The sequence below is a fragment of the Scomber japonicus genome, chromosome 24 (assembly GCF_027409825.1).
Source record: "Scomber japonicus isolate fScoJap1 chromosome 24, fScoJap1.pri, whole genome shotgun sequence".
Taxonomy (NCBI): domain Eukaryota; kingdom Metazoa; phylum Chordata; class Actinopteri; order Scombriformes; family Scombridae; genus Scomber; species Scomber japonicus.
This window is the reverse complement of record NC_070601.1, coordinates 8,450,819-8,472,404: the sequence shown is the minus strand read 5'-3', so window position 1 is coordinate 8,472,404 and position 21,586 is coordinate 8,450,819. Positions and strand designations below refer to the sequence as shown.

Here is a 21,586-nt window from a genome sequence, read left to right as displayed (position 1 = left end):
ACAGGGCTGAAATGATCTGTGTTTGGTAATTCCTTTTGTTGCTTGTGTGCTTGTGTGGTCAGACTCACTGTGTGTTAAGCATGGATGAGCATCTGGGTCTCTCGACAGCTTCAGCTGCAGACGTCCTCACCTACTTTTATATACAAATGATTTCATATTTGCTATGGTAAAAAGTGCATTTCTGTATGAATAAATGCACTCTGGCTCATTTGTTATAACAGATATAGTAATGCTTTATGTGTTTAACCCCCTATCAAAATATGTATAACATTTAATGTGAATTTCTTATCAATTTTAAATAGAAAAAAAAGGATTTTAAATGTTGCACAGACATTAGATAATCTGCTTTATTGCTCTTTAAAGGCCCCACAGGCTTCATTATTTCCTTCTGCTCAAACAAAGTATTGAATGTTCTTTCACGCTGCAAAGGTTTCACATTTAGATTATTGCCATGCACAAAAAAAAAATGAAACTGTCAAATCAAATAAGCATGCACTATAAATATTCATTAACACTCACTATAACACAACATTTATTCTGAATTGAGACTTACCCATGAGGTGGTTTCACTCAGTTATCTATGTGAAGAAAGCCTGCAAATCACAATGTTTGGAAAAGGGTTACTAAACTGTCAGTCATTTGAAATTGAGATATATGAGGTGGAAAGTAATAAGACACATGCTCCCCATGATTACAATGCAACCACAGCAAACAACATTTTTAAAGCAGCTCTTTGGGTATAAATGAGTATAAATCTAAAAATAAATATTTGTTGGAGGAGGAATTTGGTGAATAAATGCAATCTTCCTGTGTATAAATCTGTGCAAATGCATGTGTCAGCCAAGATTAAAGTATTTTATTCATTTATTCATTTATTTATTTTTTTTAAATTGTATTTGCATTTAAAAGCATTGATGTACTGAGTAAACCATGCCACAGTTTTATTTTATATGACTGTTGGATAAAGCCCCTTAAATGTAATAACCACATTATGTGGACTGCATTCAAATGTAACAAAACCATAGCCTATCCTTGACTTTTATGATACCATAGGAGAAAAATGTCAATTAGGTTCACTTCACTTTCACTATAAACCATTTACACAACACATAATAGTGTCAAAGCATGAAAAACAAGGGTTGAAATTCATAACATGATTTTTACATACTTTTTGTCTTCCTGGCAATATGAAGCCGAACAATCATTCCCAATATAACTAAGTAAATTAATGGATGAATAAATGGATAGATTAAACACTTAAAATATAACTTATTAATTTAAGGTGAGCGGTGTAGAAGAATAGAAATATCTCCACTTTTCAGACACAGTTTTGGTCAGAGGCACTCAGCTTGCAGTGTCGTCCTCCACAGCAGGAGGTGGCGCTACAACATGTGATGAATGGCGGCGTTGAAAAAAACCTGATAAAAATGAAAACTAGGTTCAGAGGTTGTTGTGGCACCTTTTGTAGAAATTAAACACATACCTCAACATGTTGGGGGCATTGTATAGGGGTGGCGGCGTCGTTTTAAAGGTAAAAACCCTGTTTATTACCCACTAACTATCCTTCAGTCATAACAGCTAACTCACCTCGCTGATAGCTAACTTTAATGTAAAGTTACACCTTCCTGTTTGCTATTTTAACCAGCAGCACCCGTCATTTAAACTTTCAACGTGTGCATTAATGTCTGTAAAGTTACTTATTTCTCCTTCAAATAACCAAGAAACCTTACCATGAGACTGTCCTGTCACACTGGTGAAAATGAAAGCTTTGTAGCCCATAGCAACCAGCTGCTACTCAACACTGACACATGTAATTAATAGTCTGTCATGATGGGACGTGTCCTAAATATAAATAATAATGTTATATGGAAACCTTTTTATTTTTGTGCATTACTAACCTGTCAGTAAGTCATTGTAATACATAGCTTTAGCACTAAGATCTAAGAGCTGCATTACTTTGAATATTTTTTGTCATTTAATTAATTTAAGTTTTAAAATATGTACATACAGTTTTAGTTGTTTAATAATAATAATACTAATAATAACTATTTGTAAAGCAACTTTCATACAATTACAATTACATATACCAAGTGCTTCACATAAAAGGAGCATAAAACAATGTTTTAAAGAAAAGGAAATGAATAAATATAGCCTATTAATGGAATATAAGATGGAATATAAAATATAAAAATAGTATATAGTAAAAGGAGTCAAAAACAATATGTAAAATCAAGTAAAAATACAACTATTAAAAGAAGTGCAGTAGTGACTGATAGAAAAGCTAAATTGTTGGCTACTTGTTTTGTTACTTTATGGATTACTTATTTGTTGGATAAAGTTGTGCATTTAAAAAAATCATCTATGGATTTTCAGTTTTAACAATCACTTGGACACTGTTGGCTCTTATCAAAAGATAAGATTCCTTTATTAGTCTCACGATGGGGAAATTTATATTATTGCAGCAACAAGTGGGCAGTAAAACTAGAAGAGTTGCAATATAAAAGAATAAAGTACCAAAGCAATAAAAACAATCCTAGTTACAAAAAAAACAATATATGTGTGTGTGTGTATACATACACTTGTTGAGTGATAATATACCTGAGTTTGATATTGTAATTGGAAGTCTGCATTTTGGGACAGATCTACTGATTTGTAACAAACACTTACCAGTAATGTTTTATTCCCTGTGTTGGCAGAACTCCTTCAGGACTGTGCCCAGGCTGTGGGGGACTCCCACCCAGCAACGATGGGCCTCCCGTTTACCCATGAACACTGTGGTCCTGTTTGTGCCGCAGCAGGAAGCCTGGGTGATCGAGAGGATGGGTCGCTTTCACCGGATCTTAGAGCCGGTAAAACTGCTTTCTCGCTCTCTGTGACCACATATTTGTTTATCTGAAGAAAGAAAGAAAAAAGCAGCACCCTCCTTCACATCATTGTTTTTTGTTTATTTGTTCCTCTAGGGACTGAACCTCCTCATTCCCGTACTTGACAGAATTCGTTATGTGCAGAGCCTTAAAGAGATTGTAATCGACGTTCCTGAACAGTCAGCTGTATCACTAGGTTAGTTTTCTTCTTCTGTTTCCTTTTAAGAAAACGTCAAGACAAATTAATAACATATTAAACATATATGTTTGTTGTTGTTTTAATTCATGGCTGGATCTAATTATGTTTGCTTCGTCTTTACACAGATAACGTAACGCTGCAAATTGATGGAGTCCTTTATTTAAGAATACTGGATCCTTTTAAGGTTTGCTGAAGGAAATATGAATGCTGAGAGTATTGTGCATCAACTCCTAGTCTGTTGTAAAAGATAAGAGACCTGTTTGTTCTGCAAATTAATGCTATTTGACATAAAATATTAATTAAAATCAATTGCAGGACTGTTAAGAAAAACAGAAAATTGCATATAATTGTTCTGTGTTTTAGCCAGCAGGTGGCGCCAGATAATGTTTTTTTTTCATGCTCTTCATGGAGACTGATGAGTTTTGTTATTCCAGGCTAGTTACGGTGTGGAGGATCCTGAGTATGCTGTGACTCAGCTCGCACAAACCACAATGCGTTCAGAACTGGGCAAACTGACGCTGGATAAAGTGTTCAGGGTAAGGAGCGGCCGGACTGCATACTGTGTGGTACATTTCTTTGCAGGCGAGGAATTACCTTAAAGCTGCTGCCTCTCTTGTGTTTTTTTTACAGGAAAGGGAGTCTCTTAATTCCAACATCGTCCACTCCATCAATCAGGCGTCAGATGAGTGGGGCATCCGCTGCCTGCGCTACGAAATCAAAGACATACAGGTTCCACCTCGGGTTAAAGAGTCGATGCAGATGCAGGTAAGACACACATGTGACTGTAATGGTCACTTAAATGTCATTAACTATTTCAGGAGACAGAACAACCCTACTTTTTCTGGGGTGTAAACTTCTATTTCATCCCTAGAAACCCTGAAAAAGCACTACTAATAATATTGTTTACACTACCATCTAATTTTCAAGAAAGCTAAGTAGAATGATATATCTTTGAAGCACTTGTACAAGGCTATGAAATATAGTTTATACACTAGAGCGCTCCTGAAGATAATGACAATTGTAGCCACCAACAACTGGGTGATTTTTTAGGATTGTTTTGTTCTCCTGAAGGTGAAATATGTCTAATCTGTTTTTGTTTCCTGTGGAGGTGGAGGCCGAGCGTAAGAAGAGAGCAACAGTGCTGGAGTCTGAGGGGACACGCGAATCGGCCATCAACATCGCAGAGGGTTACAAACAAGCGCAGATCCTTGCTTCGGAGGGCGAGAAAGCAGAGAAGATAAACAAAGCAGCTGGTTGGTGCATTTTGAAAAGATTTTTCCTCCTTTTTCTGTTGACTCAGTTACACGCATGAATCGTATGATTATGTATGTAATTAAAGGTTTTGTTAACTTGGTGCGTAGGCCGTCATTGCACTAAATCCACAAAGCATTTAATTGCCTGCCTGCTTTACTGTGTTACATTACACAAGGATTTCAAGGCTCAGACATGAAATAAACCAAACATTGCATCAGTTTAACCAACATACTAAAACAACTTGAAAGTGACATCTTTATTTAAATGGTGTAGTGATTCTTTCCTGCCCTCTCTCTAGGTGAGGCCCAAGCTATTTTGGCCAAAGCAGAAGCCAAAGCCAAAGCCATATGTGTGCTGTCACAGGCTCTGACCGAACAGGTATGAAGTAGATTTTATGGCTTCATCTTAATCACAGAATCATTTTGTGTTATTTGGAAATATTATAGTGTAGTAACCAGAAGTTTGGTTGTAATCTCGACAGAATGGGGGTGCTGCAGCCTCTTTGAGTGTTGCCGAACAGTACGTCTCTGCTTTCTCCAACCTCGCCAAAGAGTCCAACACTATCCTCCTGCCCTCCAACTCCGGTGACATCAGCGGAATGGTCACACAGGTATGAAGTCGTCTGAGTTTTGCCATCAGGGCTGTTACTCTTTCTTCTCAATATTGAAGCTTTTAATAATGGTTATTAAAATGTAAAATCAACACCAAGGGGGTAAATAGAAAAACTGTTATTTAATAGCATCTTTTTAACTTTGAACACAGGTTTTTGCCACTGAACTACAGATTTCCAATAAAACCATCAAGGCCACTGACTGTCAGCTTAATAGCACATTTCTCATATGCATTAAGGGAAATAATAACACATAATAATACATTGAGATTTGAGTCACAGTTTGGTGTGTCATGGCCAAATATTGTCTTCTAAATTTGTGGTTCTGTGTGTGTTGAAAGTTATTAATGTTGTATCTGGTGCTTTTAATACCCTTTATTATCATAATTTCTTGATATAGAATTAACGTTGTAAATCAAGACTCCTGTTACAGTTGTGGATGACAATGTTACCAGTCATCTTATTGGTAAAAAAAAAATCCAAAACTGTGGTTAAAGCTTTCAAAAAAGGTTATTATCAGTCATCACTAAGCAAGAAAAGGGAAGCCACAGGAATGTCTAAAAAATGTGGCATTTTCCAAGAAATTTAGATGTCTGGGAACATTTAGAAACTATTTCAGTATTAAGAAAACAAATAAAAAAGCACAATTAAATGTTAAATGAGTTATTTCTGACTCATTATGGATTTTCTTTGTAATACTCTGTAAGTCTGTTAAGAGTAGATTCAGTTCATTTAAATCAATAGAAATTTATAGAATCACATGTTACGCTGACTTTAGACAAATATGATTTAAAGATAGGTTACCTTTTTTCTTTGTTAAGTTGTCCCAGTGTTCATGAATGACCCGAAATAGAAATAAAAACACCTTAGCAGAGGAATCACTATTATACTTTGCGTCAAGCTGTTCTTCAACTCTTCTATTTTCTTCTATTTTCTGATATGAGAACTCCACATTGTAAATTATCACTATTTTACCAATATGCTATATTAAATAATTTCCGCCCTTTTTCTTCTACCCTCAGGCCATGACCATTTACAACACATTGGCCAAACCAGTGCCACAAATTGAGCATATAAAGACCAAGATGGAGGAACCTGGGGAAGAGCCTCCGGTCCAGTCAACATCAGCTCAATAGCAGAGGATGTCATTACAGCTCTAAACTGCAGCATACACTGAAAATAGAGGAAGCAGTTTTCCATAATTATGGAGTACAATGACATTGCTGTGTGAGTTCTGTAAGCGTCTGGTGCACAGGGCGCTCTATCTACTGCAGGGCACAGATGTCGAGGCAGAGGAACGCCACTTGATAAACGGATAAGCTGAGCAAGGATGTGCTGGGGGAGAAAGGAGAAAAACTGAACACTAAATTATATTACTCATGTCTGTCAGGTGTTGGATTTCAACTAAATCAACTGTGAATACCGCAAATTGTATCTGTGATAAGGGACTCTTTGCTCTGCTAGTATCTATAGCTTCTTAATAAGCCTTAAAAGTTCTTCAGTGGACCTTTGGTGGCTTTGACATTGATTACAGTAAGTGTTTTGAGTCAAATGTCAGTCTAGCTATTCATGGTTGGATGTAATATAATTTCACAAATGGTTGTTTTCTTTATTTTTTTTTTACATGGGCATTCATTTAATCTTATTGTTGAGGAAGATGTAAACTTAAAAGCACTTGGGTAATAAAACTGCCTCATGAGAAGCTGCAGTTTTGGGAAGATGTAGCTTACAAATGTATCTTGGTGTTGGATGTTGGGGGTCACCTCTATAGCCACTAAGAAAAATAAAGCAAAATTAAAGTTTATAAATGTCAAGCTTTGTCTGTCTTATTTATGAGAGCAGTGAAAAATAATGTTTAGATTACAACAGTATGGTTTCTCCACTGAAGAAATCAATTAAACATCTGGACACACTTTCTTATTAAAGTAAATGGGATGGTGTCCAAACTTGACTTGTACTGTACATTCATACTACATGGAACCTGAAGCTAACACAGAAGCTCTCAAAGACTACAAGTACAAAGACTTCTCCTCCTCACAAGCACACTTTCAAACTTCCAAGTTGTCATGAATGCACCACTAACCTTAATGCTCTTATTTTAATTACTACAACTGTGCGGTTTCCCTGTCTTAAGACATTCCAAGCTTAGCAATTTAGCTTTACTCTGACGTTGAAACTCTGATATGAATCTTCACATGTTAACGGCGGCTCAACACTTGACGTCAAATATTAACAACTGTATCAGACCTGCTTAGCCTCAGTCAGGTTTGTTTCTGTTTGAGCAGGTTCACAAAGTTCACCTGTCACACGCAGGCATGGCCGTTATTTCACAAACGAAACAGTGATTACTATGAAGTAAAACAGAAAAAGCTTTGGATTCTTAAGATTTTTATTTTCATTTTAATCAAGGCCATGCTACGTTATGTGTACTTTTAAATTTCACAACCACATACCTGATGCATTGTCCTAAAGGCATTTGAAGGCTGCCATAAAACCAACGTTTTAGATAGAGTTATGCACCTGTATTTAATCAAATTTGACTTACATTATCTAATTTATAACTTAACCTCACTACCTTTGTCTTGTTGTCAGCTTTTAAAGAGGATCATAGTTAATAACTGTTTCATTAACTGTTTTACCCCCCCAGGAAACAGCTAATCCTTTCCTCTTAGACATCCAAGTAAATGCCATCTCATGCATATTCATTTCACAAGTTCATTTTCAAGCAGCAGGTGAACTGGTTATTGTCACATCTTTGTTTAAACATTAAAAAAAAATGACCCCTCAAAAACACCAGTGAGCCTGTTGCCAAAGAATTAAACTGAACATCACATGACACACTGATAAACCCTTTCTATCATCTCCAGTCTATGCTCGGAGCTCACATGATGAAGCGGAGAAAGCAAAGCAATGACTGGAATGTGGAATTTGGTTGCACAGATTTCAACACATAAAGTGTACTGCAAGCAGACACTTGCCACCGTGTGTGTGCATGTGAGTGTGCGGGGGTGTGCGTCTTTAATCCTTCAAAAAAGGCTGGCAGTGACTGGCCCAAAAATCGGATGTTTTCTCATTCGAGCGTTTCCCAGACACACCTCTTTCACCCTCCCTCGTTGGTCGCCTTCTGTTTAACTAACCTGTGTCTCCTCTTATCCTTCTTCTTCTTCTTCTTCTCCTTCTTCAGTCTGTCTGTTCTTCTTCCCATAATTTATGTTGCAGTTGTCTATAATTGCTTCGCCTTGGGAGGGGAAAAAAAAAGAGATATCATAATTCAGACAAAGATGTAAGCTCACCTCTCCTTACCCCCCTCTTTCTCCGACATGACACACAGACACACATGCCCACAGCCTTGGGGCAGTATGGTTAAGGAGGTATGTAAATGGTTTGTCTTTTTAGGACCTTGGAAGGTCAAAGAAGAAGGAAACAAGGGTGAAAAAATGAGAGACAATGAAGCATGAGAGAAAAAAGGGAGATAAAGGTGTTTGGAGCTGCAGGTGTGAGACTAGACTAGTGTCAGATTAGTCTTGACTGTACAGTGCTTATCAAGTAGATATTCGGGGTGGTGGGTGTGTGTGGGGGGTGGGGGTGGGGGGAGGGTCGGCTGACATAAAGCAGATATAGCAGAGAGAGAACGAGAGAGAGAGACATACAGCAAAGGTATTAGCAGCTCATAAAAAGGCACTTAGAGCTGCAGTTAGGTAAGTCACACATTCGTCACCACACACGTTTTCTCACACAAGTTTAATGAGACAAAGATAATGAATATGTGAGAAAGAGAAGAGTGATACATCATTTTTATCTTTCTTAAAAGTTATAAAGTCCAAAAGAAGTGAGCAAAATAAGCAATATATAAGTACCCAAGTAAATATAAATCCCATAAAAAGATGATGATGGGATGTTTAAAGAAAAAGTGTGTTAGTGCCAAGGCGCTGCCTGCTACTGCAGACACTGTAAAGCCTGCAATTTTTAGAGAAAAAGAAAAAAGGAAGAAAGAAAAAAAAGAAAAAGTGTGCCAGTATAATCAGCTATAGCACGCACGAATCATCTGTCTCAGATCCTCCACTCCGCCCACAACATACAATCCTTCCATTCTGGTATTTTTTCTCATTCACTCCACCAGGACGTCTACACGCAGGACGCAATCCTCCAACTACCACGCTTGTCTTTTTCACTCTGTTTGGATAAGAACTTAACACCAAAAGCTGGGCTTCTTTTTTTTTCTTTCAACAGGATTTGGAATAAGCTTATCCTCTTTTTTTTCTCTCTCCCTCTCTTTGATGCCTCTCTAAGGATCAGACAGTCTGACAGAAGAGTTGTGACAGATTTAGAAAGTGGCAAAAAAAAAGGGAGACAAAGAGAGTGTTTCCCCCCTGAAGGTTTGAGAGGAAGAAACAGGAGACAGATAAAGAGGCAGAGATAATCTGAGAGAGAGAGAGAGAGAGAGAGAGAGAAAGAGACAGAGGGAGGGAAGAGCACAGCTGTTGTGTGAGGAGAGGGGAAAATAAAGATAAAGAAAAGCAAGGAGGTGCACAAGTGTGAAGGGCGACGGGGACGACCAAGGCTGGAAAGAAGAAAAAAAAGGGAGATAAATGGGAAAATCAGCAAATAAAAGAAAGAGACTGAGGTATAATTCCAGTTGAAGGTCAAATAAAGAAGAACTTTTCACTTCTTTTTGAACTATCTTGAAGACACCTGACATCAATTAAACAACAGCCAGAATGGAAGAGCAGCGAGAGGAGAGGACTAACTTCCTCTGAGGTAGAAGGAAAAAAAAAAAAAAAGAGAAGGCGGCTGCGTTTGACACGATTCCCTCATCATGTTTTATTCAGCTGGTTTCCCAAATTCAAACAACCTACGCCGGAAGAGCAACTTCGTCCCCGGATAGAATGAAGAGAGGAACGAAGATACCTGCCGAGTCTGTGATACCCTCCTTTTCCTCCTCTTCACCTCAGGCTCCTCCACCTTCCTTTCCTCTTTCCTCTCTTTCACTTAACACCCAGCTTTAAATTCTCTATCTCCCTCCTCCTCTGCTCTGACATCTCTCCTCCTCTCCTCTCCTTTCCATCTCCATCTCCATCTCCTCACTATGTGGATACCAGCTTTGCTCCTATGGATTGTTAATATCAGCAATTTGTGCTCAGGACAAGACTACACAGACTATTATCAAACTGGAGACATGGGCACCGAGGTGAGCTATTAAATATCTATTTCATGAGGTAATATGTGTCTGTACTTTAGTTTCACTTCTTCATCTATGGCTTACCAATTAGTGTCTACAATCTAACCCTAACTCCAGATGTATAGAGTCCACACAAGCCACAAGGGCTCACTGAATCATTTGTCAAATTGAAAAAGAAAATAAAGAAAACATGATATTATCAGGTTTTAATGAAGGTGCTATCTAGTGGGAAGTATAGGTTCTAGCTTTTTTTTTAACTTGACTTGTCTCTTGAGAGTCTTAAGAAAAGTGCAAAACTCTACAGTATCCCCATAAAAGAAGTTTTTAAAGGGGACACATCATGCACATTTCCAGGTCCTTATTTTTATTCTGGGGCTCTATTGGAATATCTTTGCATGATTTACAGTTCATAAAACTCATTATTTATCATGTGGTAGCTCTTTATGCAGCCCCTCAGTTCAGCCTCTGTGTGAACCAGGCTGTTTTACTTCCTGTCTCTTTAAGGCCCCCGCTCCTGATGAGCCCACTCTGTTCTCATTTGTTAGCCCCCAAATGTTTAAGCCCAAATCTGACCAGAAATATGCAAGTGGACAATGTGAACAATCAAAAGAACTACCTTAGTAACAGCCTTAGCAACAGAGACCATGTTTAAAAAAATCACAAGAAAACATGTCTCCCTTTAAATTTATGTTTTGGCTAAATAACAGATAAATAAATATATCTAACATGTTCAATCCCTTCAGTCAGGTTCAACACTTCAGGTAGAAACAGAAACATGAACTAAGGTCACTGAGAGAGAGAGAGAGAGAGAGAGAGAGAGAGAGAGAGAGAGAGAGAGAGAGAGAGAGAGAGAGAGAGAGAGAGAGAGAGAGAGAGAGAGAGACATGCTACACAGGTTTCAGATGTAAATGTATGAGTGTCATTTCATCACTTCTCACAGAATCACCATTTAATTCAATTTTCCTCTCATAAAGTTTAGGTAGTTTACGTAATCATCTTTCCGGAAACAATGTTTTTGTTCCTGTGAAGTCATTTGAATCAAAGCTATGAGTCAATTTACGTTTAAAAGACATCATTTGCCTTGGCATCAGTACTGTAAATGCTGCTCGCGGCAGCCAGTAAAACATTTGGTATTCAAGCTCTGTTGAAATCTGACCCACGCATGTCACTGTGGAAGTCTTTGCGGTTGACTTAAAAGCTTCTTACTTGTCAAAACCTTGTTGGATAGCAGTGACTCATAGTGCTTGTTCCATCATTTCACTCATGTTTAAATAGTGGCGTTGGTTTACCGCCTGGAATTCTGTTTCTTTTCTCATTAAACAAAGTGCGAAAATGCACTGCATGCGATTTGAAGTAACACAATGCTCTTGGAGTTGAATGAATAAATGAATGAATGAATGGATGAATGGATGAATGAATGAATGAGTGAATGGCTTTCAGTCACATATTTTGGTCTCAAGTGTAGATAGTAGAGCGCAGCAGTGTAAAGCACTGTAGTTTCAGGCTTAAGATGAGAGATTTTGTGACAAATGGGTGTATGCTGAGTGTGTGTGTGTCTTGTGCCAGCAGTACACACCCCACAGCACTGCACTGGATGGCCGGTCATTTGTCCATCATGACCTCATAGTCCCACAGCGATGACCTCATGTCATGTGATCACTAAGAACACAAAGAGAGAGAGAGAAAGGAAACCTGGGAAGACGTTTAAAGAAAGAGAGAAGAATCCATCCTCTAGTGACTTTCATGTATCCATCAATACTGTAGTGATTAGGTATGTGTCAGTATCAATTTGTCATGCTATGATTATTGTGGCTAAAACTATAATAATTCAACTGCATTATCACAATAGCTATCAAACTTTAAATTACTTTACAAACCACAATTACCTTAGATTGAATCTAACCGAACAAGTCGCACTGTGAACTGTGAAATGAGCTAACCAAAACACACCACAAACAAAAGTAGGTTGTAAATGACTCACTACACAATCACTTGGACTCACTTAGACCCAGACTAACAAGAAAGTTTGAGGTCATGTGGTCCTGCTGTGTCTCAGTTTCACTAGTAAAAAATGTTTTCTAGAGGTTTATTGAAACAAAACTGCTAATAAACCCACAACAGGCATTTTGTTGTTGCTATGTTGAAGTTTCACCCCAGTATGTGGTAAAACTTGGTTAACATCAGCTTGAAAATAAATATAGGGCCAACATTTTCAAATTTTTAAGGTAGAAATGAGTTATTGTTTGAAATGTTTCTCTCTTCTTGAGATTGCTATCTTGAAAATATTTACAGCCACATCTGCCTGCAGAGGGAAATTGGTTGTGCCAAAAAAAGGGGGAAAATTGATTGGATAGTCGCTTGCAAAATGTTGCGATTCCACTCAGAAACATCAAGTATCATATTTTTACAGTTTTGCTAATATAGATGGACTGTGTATTTCGAAGTTCCAACCAGCTGTTTACAACCAATGTCACTCAACAGCTGTGGAACTCTAATATGGCTGCCAGATACTACTACATCACCTGAGGGCTTTCTCCCGGGCCAAAAGACGATAGATGATAAAAACAGAGGGAGAGAAATGAAAATGCATCTAATGCGCCAGTTTGTTTGCATTCCATTTAATCTTGTTTAAATAAGAATTTCATATTTGGTGTCAGGGGCCAGAAACAGAGGACATGGGGGGGAGGGGGCATGTCGTGAAGAAAGGAGGGAGTAAGAGATAAATGGAAAGACTGATAAGAGAGATCTGGTTTCTGTTTGGGTAATGCCAGCTCTGCCAGTCTGCTCTGTCTCAGCCTGGAAAACTAAACAAGTGTTCTTGCTCCCTGAGGGAAGGATTAATATGTGAAACTCAAACCGCCGACTCCCAAAAGACATTGAGTCCTCCACAGATAATAATGCAGACTCTATTAACCAGTCGGTTACCTTTTATCTCTGATCTGCTGTATAGCGGAGTCATCTATAATGATGTTTGAAAAATCATTATGGGATGACTCACAGCAGATATGGTTTATAGAGTGATTTTGTAAACTGACATTTCCTTTATTGATCCATTGCGCCACATAAAGTGATGGCTGTTTAATAATCATAATAATGATAATAATGTGGAATATATTGTCTGTTTGATTCATTAAGTGGGTTTAATGCTGCATTCAGGGACTCCTCAGACACTGGCACTTATGAGACTGGAAGTTGTCTTGTCATGGAAGGCACATGTAGGAAGGGTAGCATGATATATTTAACCAAAAAAAAAAAAAAAAGATCAATAAAGCAACCAAAAGGAATTATTATATAGAAACTGTCTCACATTGCAGGGCAAGCTGGTGCTTCAGCGTCTTGCTCAAGGGCAGTGCAGAGACAAGGCAGGAATTTTCAAATTTTATCACTTTGCCTAAGGTTACATTTTCAAAAGAAAGAAAGAAAGAAAAAAGGTGGAGTTTAATGAGGTATAAAAGGACGCAACAAAAACCAAACAAGGGAGAACAAGAAAAGCAAGATTAAAGAAAATAGTGTCTGCAGCTTCCTTGTGTACCCAAACGCAACATTGTGTGTGTCTATGTGTGTGTGTGTGTGTGTGTGTTTAGGTGAAGAGAGGACACATCATAATAACTAACAGTAGCCAACAGCAACATGTTACAACACATTGGTAGCTGAGGTATTCACTCTTTATCCAGCTCTAACCAGCAAAGCTCACCTTGTAAATTCTACAGTATCTAATAGTTTTTTCTCCAAAAAAATCTCAATTCTAACATAAATATAAGAATTATAAAGAGTTAAATAAATAAAATATTTGAATAATGAGCCTGAAACTTGTGTCTCATGTGCTAGTTTCATATTTTCTACCATTCTTGATAAGGTTACTCATGAATACAAACCTTGTTCTGCTGTTTCATAAGAAGGGCTTCAGAGATGATCAGAACTGAGAGAGTTATGTATTATTAAATCATGACTGAAAGAATTACATGTTATTAAATCATGACTGAGAGAATCATGTGTTATTAAAGCCACATAGCGTTCTCCTCTCCTATCCTCCAGGCTCCAGTGTTGTCAGATGATCAGCCCAGTTTAGAGACGGTGACAAGCGTGGATCAGCTATTGCAGCTCCTATACCCTGAATACAATCTGCTTCAGCACTGCCTGAGGAAGAAATCATGGCATGCCCCCTCCTCTTCCTCCTCTTTTTCCACCTCAACTGCGAGCCCTTCGGCCCACTCCAACGATGACGATCTGTGGGGTCACCCGAGGAAGGAGGCTCTTTTCAAAGTTGACGGGACTCTGGGAGGTAAACTATATTTCCCAATAACACAGTTTTTCAAAAAAAATGAAAAGCAGACTTGTGGTATCTGAGATAGCATATTTGACTCAGATATATTGCGCAAGGCATCACTGAAGCTCATAGCATTTAAAAGTTTTAAAGGGGACACATCATGCACATCTCCAGTTTATACTTATATTCTGGAGCTCTACTGGAATATATTTGCATGATTTACAGTACAAAAAACTCCCTTTTCATCTTATACTATCCTTTATGCAGCTCCTTACTTCAGCTTCTGTCTATAACAAGCCGTTTTAGCTCCTGTCTCTTTAAGGCCCACCTCCCGATTAGTCTATACTAGCCAATGCTATTTGGGTTTTTTTGTCTTATTATAATTATTATAATTATATTGTATAAGGGGACAATGAGAACAACCTATGAAATAACCATAGCAACAAAGGCTACAAAACAGATGTTTGCGGGCATGTGCGAAAGATCTGAGAAGTAGAGGTTGGCAGAGGCTGAAGCTCTAGCTTTAGACTTGCAGGGAGCATAAATGTTGTCAAGTTTCGGATCTAGGATTCTAAGACTATATATGTTATTTGAACAACCAATGTTTTCCTGCCATGACACCAAAACCTCCCAAAGCTGTTTAATTCAAGGTCCAGTTATGCAATCACATATGTTTTCAGTCATCCTAGAAGAAATCCAACGAACCTCATGCCAGCCCAGAGAGGTGTGTGTTGAAGTCTCAAAAGAGCACCCAGAGTCCACCAGTCAGTTCTACCTCCCTCGCTGCGTGGCGCTGCATCGGTGCGGTGGATGCTGCACCAGTGAAGCTTTTTACTGCACCAACACGAGTCACACGCTTGTCAACAAAACAGTAAGTTCTCCAGCTGGATTCTCATCTTCCCTCTTGCATTTACTCTGTCTATTCCCATGTCAAGAAGACACATTTCAGGCACTGGAATCGTTTAAAACAGCTTGATTACATGATTGTGTTGTTATTTTTCCTGCGCTTGCACCTCAAACTGACCCAGAAAAGAGAAAATCTACCCAGTTACATAACAAACTGATCTGTATTACAACCCACCCTTCTGCATTGGGACACCCATTGGCTTTAACTGGACATCAAATCCATTCAACACACACATACACACACACACACACACACACACACACACACACAGTTGCACAATCTGGCAACAATTACGTCAGCTTCTGGCAGAAACACTTAGTCACAACAACAATAATGTGAAGAAAGCAGCAAAAGAGAAATAAAGGAAGAAAAAAAATACAGCCAAGAAGTACTGTGTTTTTCTATACAGACACACTCCTAACCTTCGTCTCTTCTCCTGCCAGCTGATGGAACTGACCCCACCCAGGATGGAACGCTCTGTTGTCATGGTGACCTTCGTCAACCACACTTCCTGCGAATGCCTCTCCAAGCGGCCGCTGCACTCCATCATAAGACGAGCTGCAGCAGATTACCTGTGAGAGAAAGCGGATGAGTTTATGAAGTATTTCTGAGTCAGTCTGTGTATCCATGTGTTTATAATAAGTGTATCTGTGTGTGTGTGTGTGTGTGTGTGTGTGTGTAGTTGTTCCCCACCCGAGGTTCCCTGTGCTCCAGGATTATTATGGGATCCAGTGAACTGCCTGTGTGTCTCCACAGACGCCATTAATTACTCTGACAGAGAGACAGGTAAGACTGTGTGTGTCTGATTAGCAGGGCATATCACAAAAAACTGTTTTTTCTTTCTCATGTTTCTCTAATGTGTAGTTTTTGTGTTGCAAAATTAAAAACAAAAACAAAGAAAAGAGAATGGAAATGTGCAAAACTCACATTAAAGGTGAATTCCAGCACTTAAGTACTGACCTTAACTGTCAATAGATTAGATTACTAAAAGAATAATCAAACTTCAAGCAGCACACCTTGAAATATTCTGACTTTTTGCCTTAAGTGTGGTTCAAACACATTTCCCATAAGTCACTAACATCTTTCATTAGACACTCTCGGCCTTGAAAAAGCCCATGTCTTCAAACTTCAAGCCCTTACTTTGAAACACACACTTCCTGCTAAATTACAATCTGCAAGCCCAGGTTTGGACTTTCAGACTAAATATTATAATAAGGATACATTTTATTTACACAGCTCTTTTAAAGACACTCAAAGATGCTTAAAGTTCAGCTTAAACTGATCTAATTACATTAGTGCAGTGCTTGCTTAAGAGCATAACCTCTGATGACATTTCAGGGGAGTCACGAGCCAAAGACCAACACATCTATCCTCTATTTGGTGTCCTTATAACACATGAAAAGTAGAATTGTGAAAGTTACACGCTAAAAAAGCTCCTGGCAAATGGAAATGAAGCATGAAATCAAAAGTAAATGCTCTCTACAACTGCAACATTATATTCTGAGGACAGGGTTGAAAGCAGGACACTAAGCAAGAATTTGAATCAAGTAGTATATTGTCCCAAAAGAGGGGTTTACCTCCTGGGGTAACTTCTGTACTTCTGTAGAGCAGTGATAATACTGTAGCAGATTTAAGATGGGACGTCAGATAGAGGACAGCAACGACCTCAAATAAAATGACAATCACAGCAGCTGGTGATTTCACTGATTAGCACAACACAGCCAGAGAGGAACTAACTAGTAAAATCACTTCCTGTAGAGTTTGGCAGTACAGCCTTAAACTTTCAGGCATCCCTGCAACAAAAAGTGCACAAATAATAACCCAATATGTTTCAAACAAATATCAGAGGCCAGAGAGATCATTTATAAAGGGGTTTCATATCATTTTTAGGAATGTTAAGTTGAGAAATGCCTTTTTGGTTGTAAAAAGAAATGAATGCTATAGGACGCAATGTCATTCATACCTGTGGCTCCACTTTAAAACCAAAGTAATCTGGTTTTGGGATGTGAGCCAGATTCTACTCAAATAACTTTCTTCAAAAACTCCACCACCGCAGCCAGGTGATGAAGATGCCTGAGCGGCGGATGAAATTATTTGGAACTAATTCCCACCTAGGAATTGTTGATTCAACTGTAACATGAGAAATGAAAGTGTCATTGTGGCATTTTACTTGCCCATTCATGCAGAGAGGGGTTGAATTACAGTGCCCACCATTTCCAGCTACTTTTTTATTTTGTGTAATAATACTCTGACAAACTTGCCTTGTCACATCATTTTAAAGCACAGACTGAACATAAGGAGGGTTTTAGAGGATTAGAAATAAAAACCTCAAATGTAAACTAAACACCTTTTTTTGTGGCTTTCAGAGGCGCTGGACTCAGGGCTGCTGGCTCTTTGTGGGCCCAACAGGGTTTTGGAGGAGTCCACATGCGAATGCGTCTGTCGAAACGGACTCACCAAGGACAGCTGTGATCCAGGCTGGAAACTGGACCACGATACCTGTGAGGAGGGGTTACAATATGACGTCTTATAAAACAAAATCAAATCTGGTTAATAAATGAAGGAAGAGTCTTTACATGCCTGAAAAATGTTCAAAAATACCTCTGGCCTTAGTTTCATGAGAGCCATTTACTGTAAATACACCACATTCCTAAGAAGAAGTCTGTAATTCTGAAACCAATGAAGCAAGATAAAGCCGGGAAGGATAAACACAGATAGAAGGAATTATTTGGGAAGCAGGGCGTTATGAAAATGTCTAACAAGTCAGAACGTGACAGTGAAATATTTAACCCGGCAAAACCGACAGAAGTGCACAATGCAATATCTGATTGGGTTTAATTCATAAAAAAGGAGCAAAGTGGTCAGTTCTGTACTTGTGTCTTGTTGCAGGTGAATGTCAGTGTGAAGGTCAAGAAGAGGGGAAGGGGTGCCCTGCAGGCCAGCGGTGGGACGAGGAGCTGTGCGGCTGTGTGTGTGATGTAGAGTGTCCCGGGAATCAACCTCTCAATCCAGACACCTGCCTGTGTCAGTGCAGAGAGAGTCCGGAATCCTGTCTGCGGCAGGGAAAGAGGTTCAATCCCAACACCTGCAGGTAAGCTGGAGGGGAAAAAAAGGTACATGAGTAAGATGTGATTTAGTGCTGGTTTCAAAACCCCATGATGAGTCTGAATTGGTGAGCTCTGCACTCTTACCTCCCTGTGGAGAGAGGGACAAGCAACGGGAGAATGTCTCCTTTGGGGAATGAAATTATTTCAAGTATCCACACTCTGGGCTTCAGCCAATGAGACTCTTAGCTTTTGGAAATCCCTGCCTAAGACAAAAAAGCAAAATGGCAAAAAAAAGTCATTTTGTTTTAGCTGTAAAAATGCTTATTGTTGCTTTTATGCAGGAAACAGCATCCATCCTTTACCCAATTATACCTTAATTATTTAAATTAGGCCACCACATTTTTTAAAGTTCTACATGAAACCTAAGCTGCCTGATAACTGTGTGTGTAGACATTCAGCAAGAGTATGCAGTCTGGTTTCCAAGCAATTCATTGTTATTGGTTCCTTTTTTCCTGTTTCCACAATTGCATAAACACAAAACCACTGCAACCACAGATTTGAATAGCGTCATTGCATTGCAAAACTGGACTTACCTGCATGTTGAAAACCCAGGACATACTCACACTCCTTATAAGGAGTTTTACGAGAGCATAAATTAATTTAGTGGTCATTTTGGCCAAGTGTGTGATGTAACATGGGGCCTGGGGCCAAAAGGATGTCCTGAGCTCAAGGGACTGGAATAACTATGATCAGCACACTGTGTTTCAATTTGTATAACTTGGCCATTGTGACAGAATTGCATGGACGTGGTCAATTTCTGGGAAGTTTTAGTGGGAATTGTATACTTGACATTTTTTGTGTGTTTTGTTTTTGTGTGTTTGTTGCCTTGCTAACATAGTATCATAGTATCAGTGTGTCACTCATGTTTGACTTGGTTAACCAAGTTCACTTTTTAAAGCCCGAACTCAGTGTTTTTGTGTAGAAAGTGTTGCTAAGGAAAAGACAATTCCTGGTTTAGAGTAATTTCAATGAGTAAACAAATATATGATATCACTATTTATTTATATCAGCTGTTTTTGAGGAATAGAAAGTCAGCAAAAAATGTTTTTATAAGAAGATGTGAGTCATGTTGAGTCAAAATTACATTTGCGATGCACATCTGCATTTCCAAAAAAAATCTCAATGGATATATCATACATTCCACACTCAAAAAGAAACAACTGTCCTCCTCCCTTTTCTTCCTATCACATGTTTCCTTATTGCCTTTTATGGACATACGGTGTCCTTAACATTCGACCGTGTTCTCAGCTGCGTGTGCGTGTAATGCATGCGTGTTGTGGTTCCCACAGCCGGCATGCAAGAGGCCTCTGACCCAAGAGGCCTGCAGAGACAGACAGAGAGATGGAGTGAACTTGATGACAGCAAGCAGAGCAGCGATCAGGCAGGCGGGCAGGCACAGAGACAGATGGAGTGACAAGTACAAAAGAAAAACACATAAGCAGACATGAGCTTTGACATGAGCAGCGAGTATTTGTATTGCAATACCACCATGGTGACTTTACACATGTGGGAAAGTTCACAAATGTACATATAAGTGACCTTTCGTGCTGGAGATGCTCAAACATTTGCAGCTTACATGGGCTGAAATTTAAAAAAAAAGAAAAAGAAAAAAGGCCTTTACTCAAACTGAGACTCAGGATGAGCCAGAGTTCCTTGACTCCCAAGCTTCCACTTTGAATCAATTTGCCTTTTTGATCTCAATAGACAAACTTGGACTAAATTGAGAATTAAAACAGTTTGCACAACACAAACTCAACTTAGTGATTACTTTCTACATGTTTACACCCACTAGGCTAATTACCAGGTGTACTAACAGTTGCACCACATTGAAGCAAGCGTCGACACGTTTGACCTCACCCATGATTAAAATACTGTTAAAAAAGTATAAACCGGTAATTTACATTTAAGAAAAGTAATGCAACATACCTCACATTAAGTTATGTTATGCTAACATCAGCTCATGTTGGGTTAGCATAATTTCAGTGTAATCTCATTGTAAACTGGATAAATGCTAACCCTGAAAAGCACATATTTCTCCATGTTAGCGCTTAGCTATAAACACAGATGTTACCTAACAAACATGTAAAAGACTAGTTTGATATTTTGGGAGTTATACTTATTTGCTTTCTTGCCAAGAGCTAGTGAGATGTCTGGGACTATTTCTTGCGATGACGTCCCGAATTCTTGCATTCAATTCATTAATTTCTTTTTCACTGTAGCTGGCTGGTTACTGTGTTCATTTATTCTAAGCTAACATTAGCTTTTGGCTTTACCATACTGACATATGAGTGGTAACAATCTTCTCATTTAACCCTTGGCAAGAGACTGAAGGAGCATATTTCCCAGAATGTTGAGTGATTGTTTTAAAGACCTATTTGTTTTTTTTCTTTTGTTCAATTTTTCAAGTCTTTACTAGCTAAGACATTTCTTCGATTGCCAAGTTTTAAATGTGCAACCTGATTTTCTAAATGATCTGGTCTGAAAATGAAGATGGATTTTACACATAAATTCAGTATGGATTTAGCTCACCAACTCCAAGTACAAGAGACCAACTCTTCAACTTCTTCTTTGACCATCATTCTTTTCATTATTTTGACTATTTTTTTCTAAAAGTTTGATTCAACATCTGGTCACAGGAGGTGGTGAGAAGACCATACACCTACTGTGATTTTGAAGAGGAGAGTTCCCACAATTGGCCGTATTCAGCCCCTCTCCCGAGAAATACTCCCTCCCGTTCCCTCAGAGAATCTTTTGATGCACGCACAAATAAAACTTGGACCAGGGTTTATCCAAAAGGGATGTGAAGATCTGAATAATCAATAGTATTCATGCCAAGAGAATATAATCTCCCCTGTGTGCTCTTTTTATTTCTCCCCCCTTTCTCAACCTCCCCCTTTCTTTCCATCCAACCTTCTCTCAATCATCTCTATCCTTTCTTGTCCTCTCGCCCCACTTTTTTGCTCTATTTCCTTCTCTAAACTCTCTCTCCTTTACAATCCCCTTCATCTTTCCATTTTCCTCCTGACCTTGTTTTCTCTGGCTTTCCTTCCCATCTCCCAATCTCTTTCTTGTTCTTCCTGTCTCTAGTTGTTACAGGTTGCCATGCAGGAAGCCCAGACGTGTGTGCCAGGCTGGGTTTTACTACAGCCACCAGGTCTGCCAATGCATCCCCAACTACATGAGGCCTGAGTGGAATTAA

At 38.8% G+C, this 21,586-nt stretch overlaps 2 protein-coding genes across 2 annotated transcripts; both read left to right on the top strand.

The window, feature by feature from the left end:
• The first annotated feature begins 1,413 nt into the window (after window positions 1-1,413).
• Window positions 1,414-6,735, top strand: LOC128354114 (stomatin-like protein 2, mitochondrial). The gene is made up of 10 exons (XM_053314375.1): window positions 1,414-1,531; window positions 2,697-2,849; window positions 2,961-3,060; window positions 3,189-3,247; window positions 3,498-3,599; window positions 3,694-3,828; window positions 4,172-4,316; window positions 4,616-4,695; window positions 4,799-4,927; window positions 5,950-6,735. Exons 1-10 carry the CDS (start codon window positions 1,490-1,492, stop codon window positions 6,061-6,063), a joined length of 1,059 nt encoding a protein of 352 aa, XP_053170350.1. The 5' UTR covers window positions 1,414-1,489; the 3' UTR covers window positions 6,064-6,735.
• A 3,278-nt stretch (window positions 6,736-10,013) lies between these two features.
• On the top strand, window positions 10,014-21,586 carry LOC128354113 (vascular endothelial growth factor C-like). Its single transcript, XM_053314374.1, has 8 exons — window positions 10,014-10,115; window positions 14,142-14,388; window positions 15,054-15,244; window positions 15,724-15,854; window positions 15,963-16,066; window positions 17,647-17,781; window positions 18,170-18,371; window positions 21,475-21,586. Exons 1-8 carry the CDS (start codon window positions 10,014-10,016, stop codon window positions 21,584-21,586), a joined length of 1,224 nt encoding a protein of 407 aa, XP_053170349.1.

What these genes read in the sequence shown, in the direction of transcription:
- LOC128354114 (XM_053314375.1), top strand. Translation starts at nt 1,490, where the DNA reads ATGTTGGGGGCATTGTATAGGGGTGGCGGCGTCGTTTTAAAG. An exon ending in TTCACCGGATCTTAGAGCCG is followed by an intron (nt 2,850 to 2,960) that starts GTAAAACTGCTT and finishes TTGTTCCTCTAG; the next exon opens with GGACTGAACCTCCTCATTCC. An exon ending in ACAGTCAGCTGTATCACTAG is followed by an intron (nt 3,061 to 3,188) that starts GTTAGTTTTCTT and finishes GTCTTTACACAG; the next exon opens with ATAACGTAACGCTGCAAATT.
- LOC128354113 (XM_053314374.1), top strand. Translation starts at nt 10,014, where the DNA reads ATGTGGATACCAGCTTTGCTCCTATGGATTGTTAATATCAGCAATTTG. An exon ending in CGAGCTGCAGCAGATTACCT is followed by an intron (nt 15,855 to 15,962) that starts GTGAGAGAAAGC and finishes GTGTGTGTGTAG; the next exon opens with TTGTTCCCCACCCGAGGTTC. An exon ending in GAAACTGGACCACGATACCT is followed by an intron (nt 17,782 to 18,169) that starts GTGAGGAGGGGT and finishes GTCTTGTTGCAG; the next exon opens with GTGAATGTCAGTGTGAAGGT.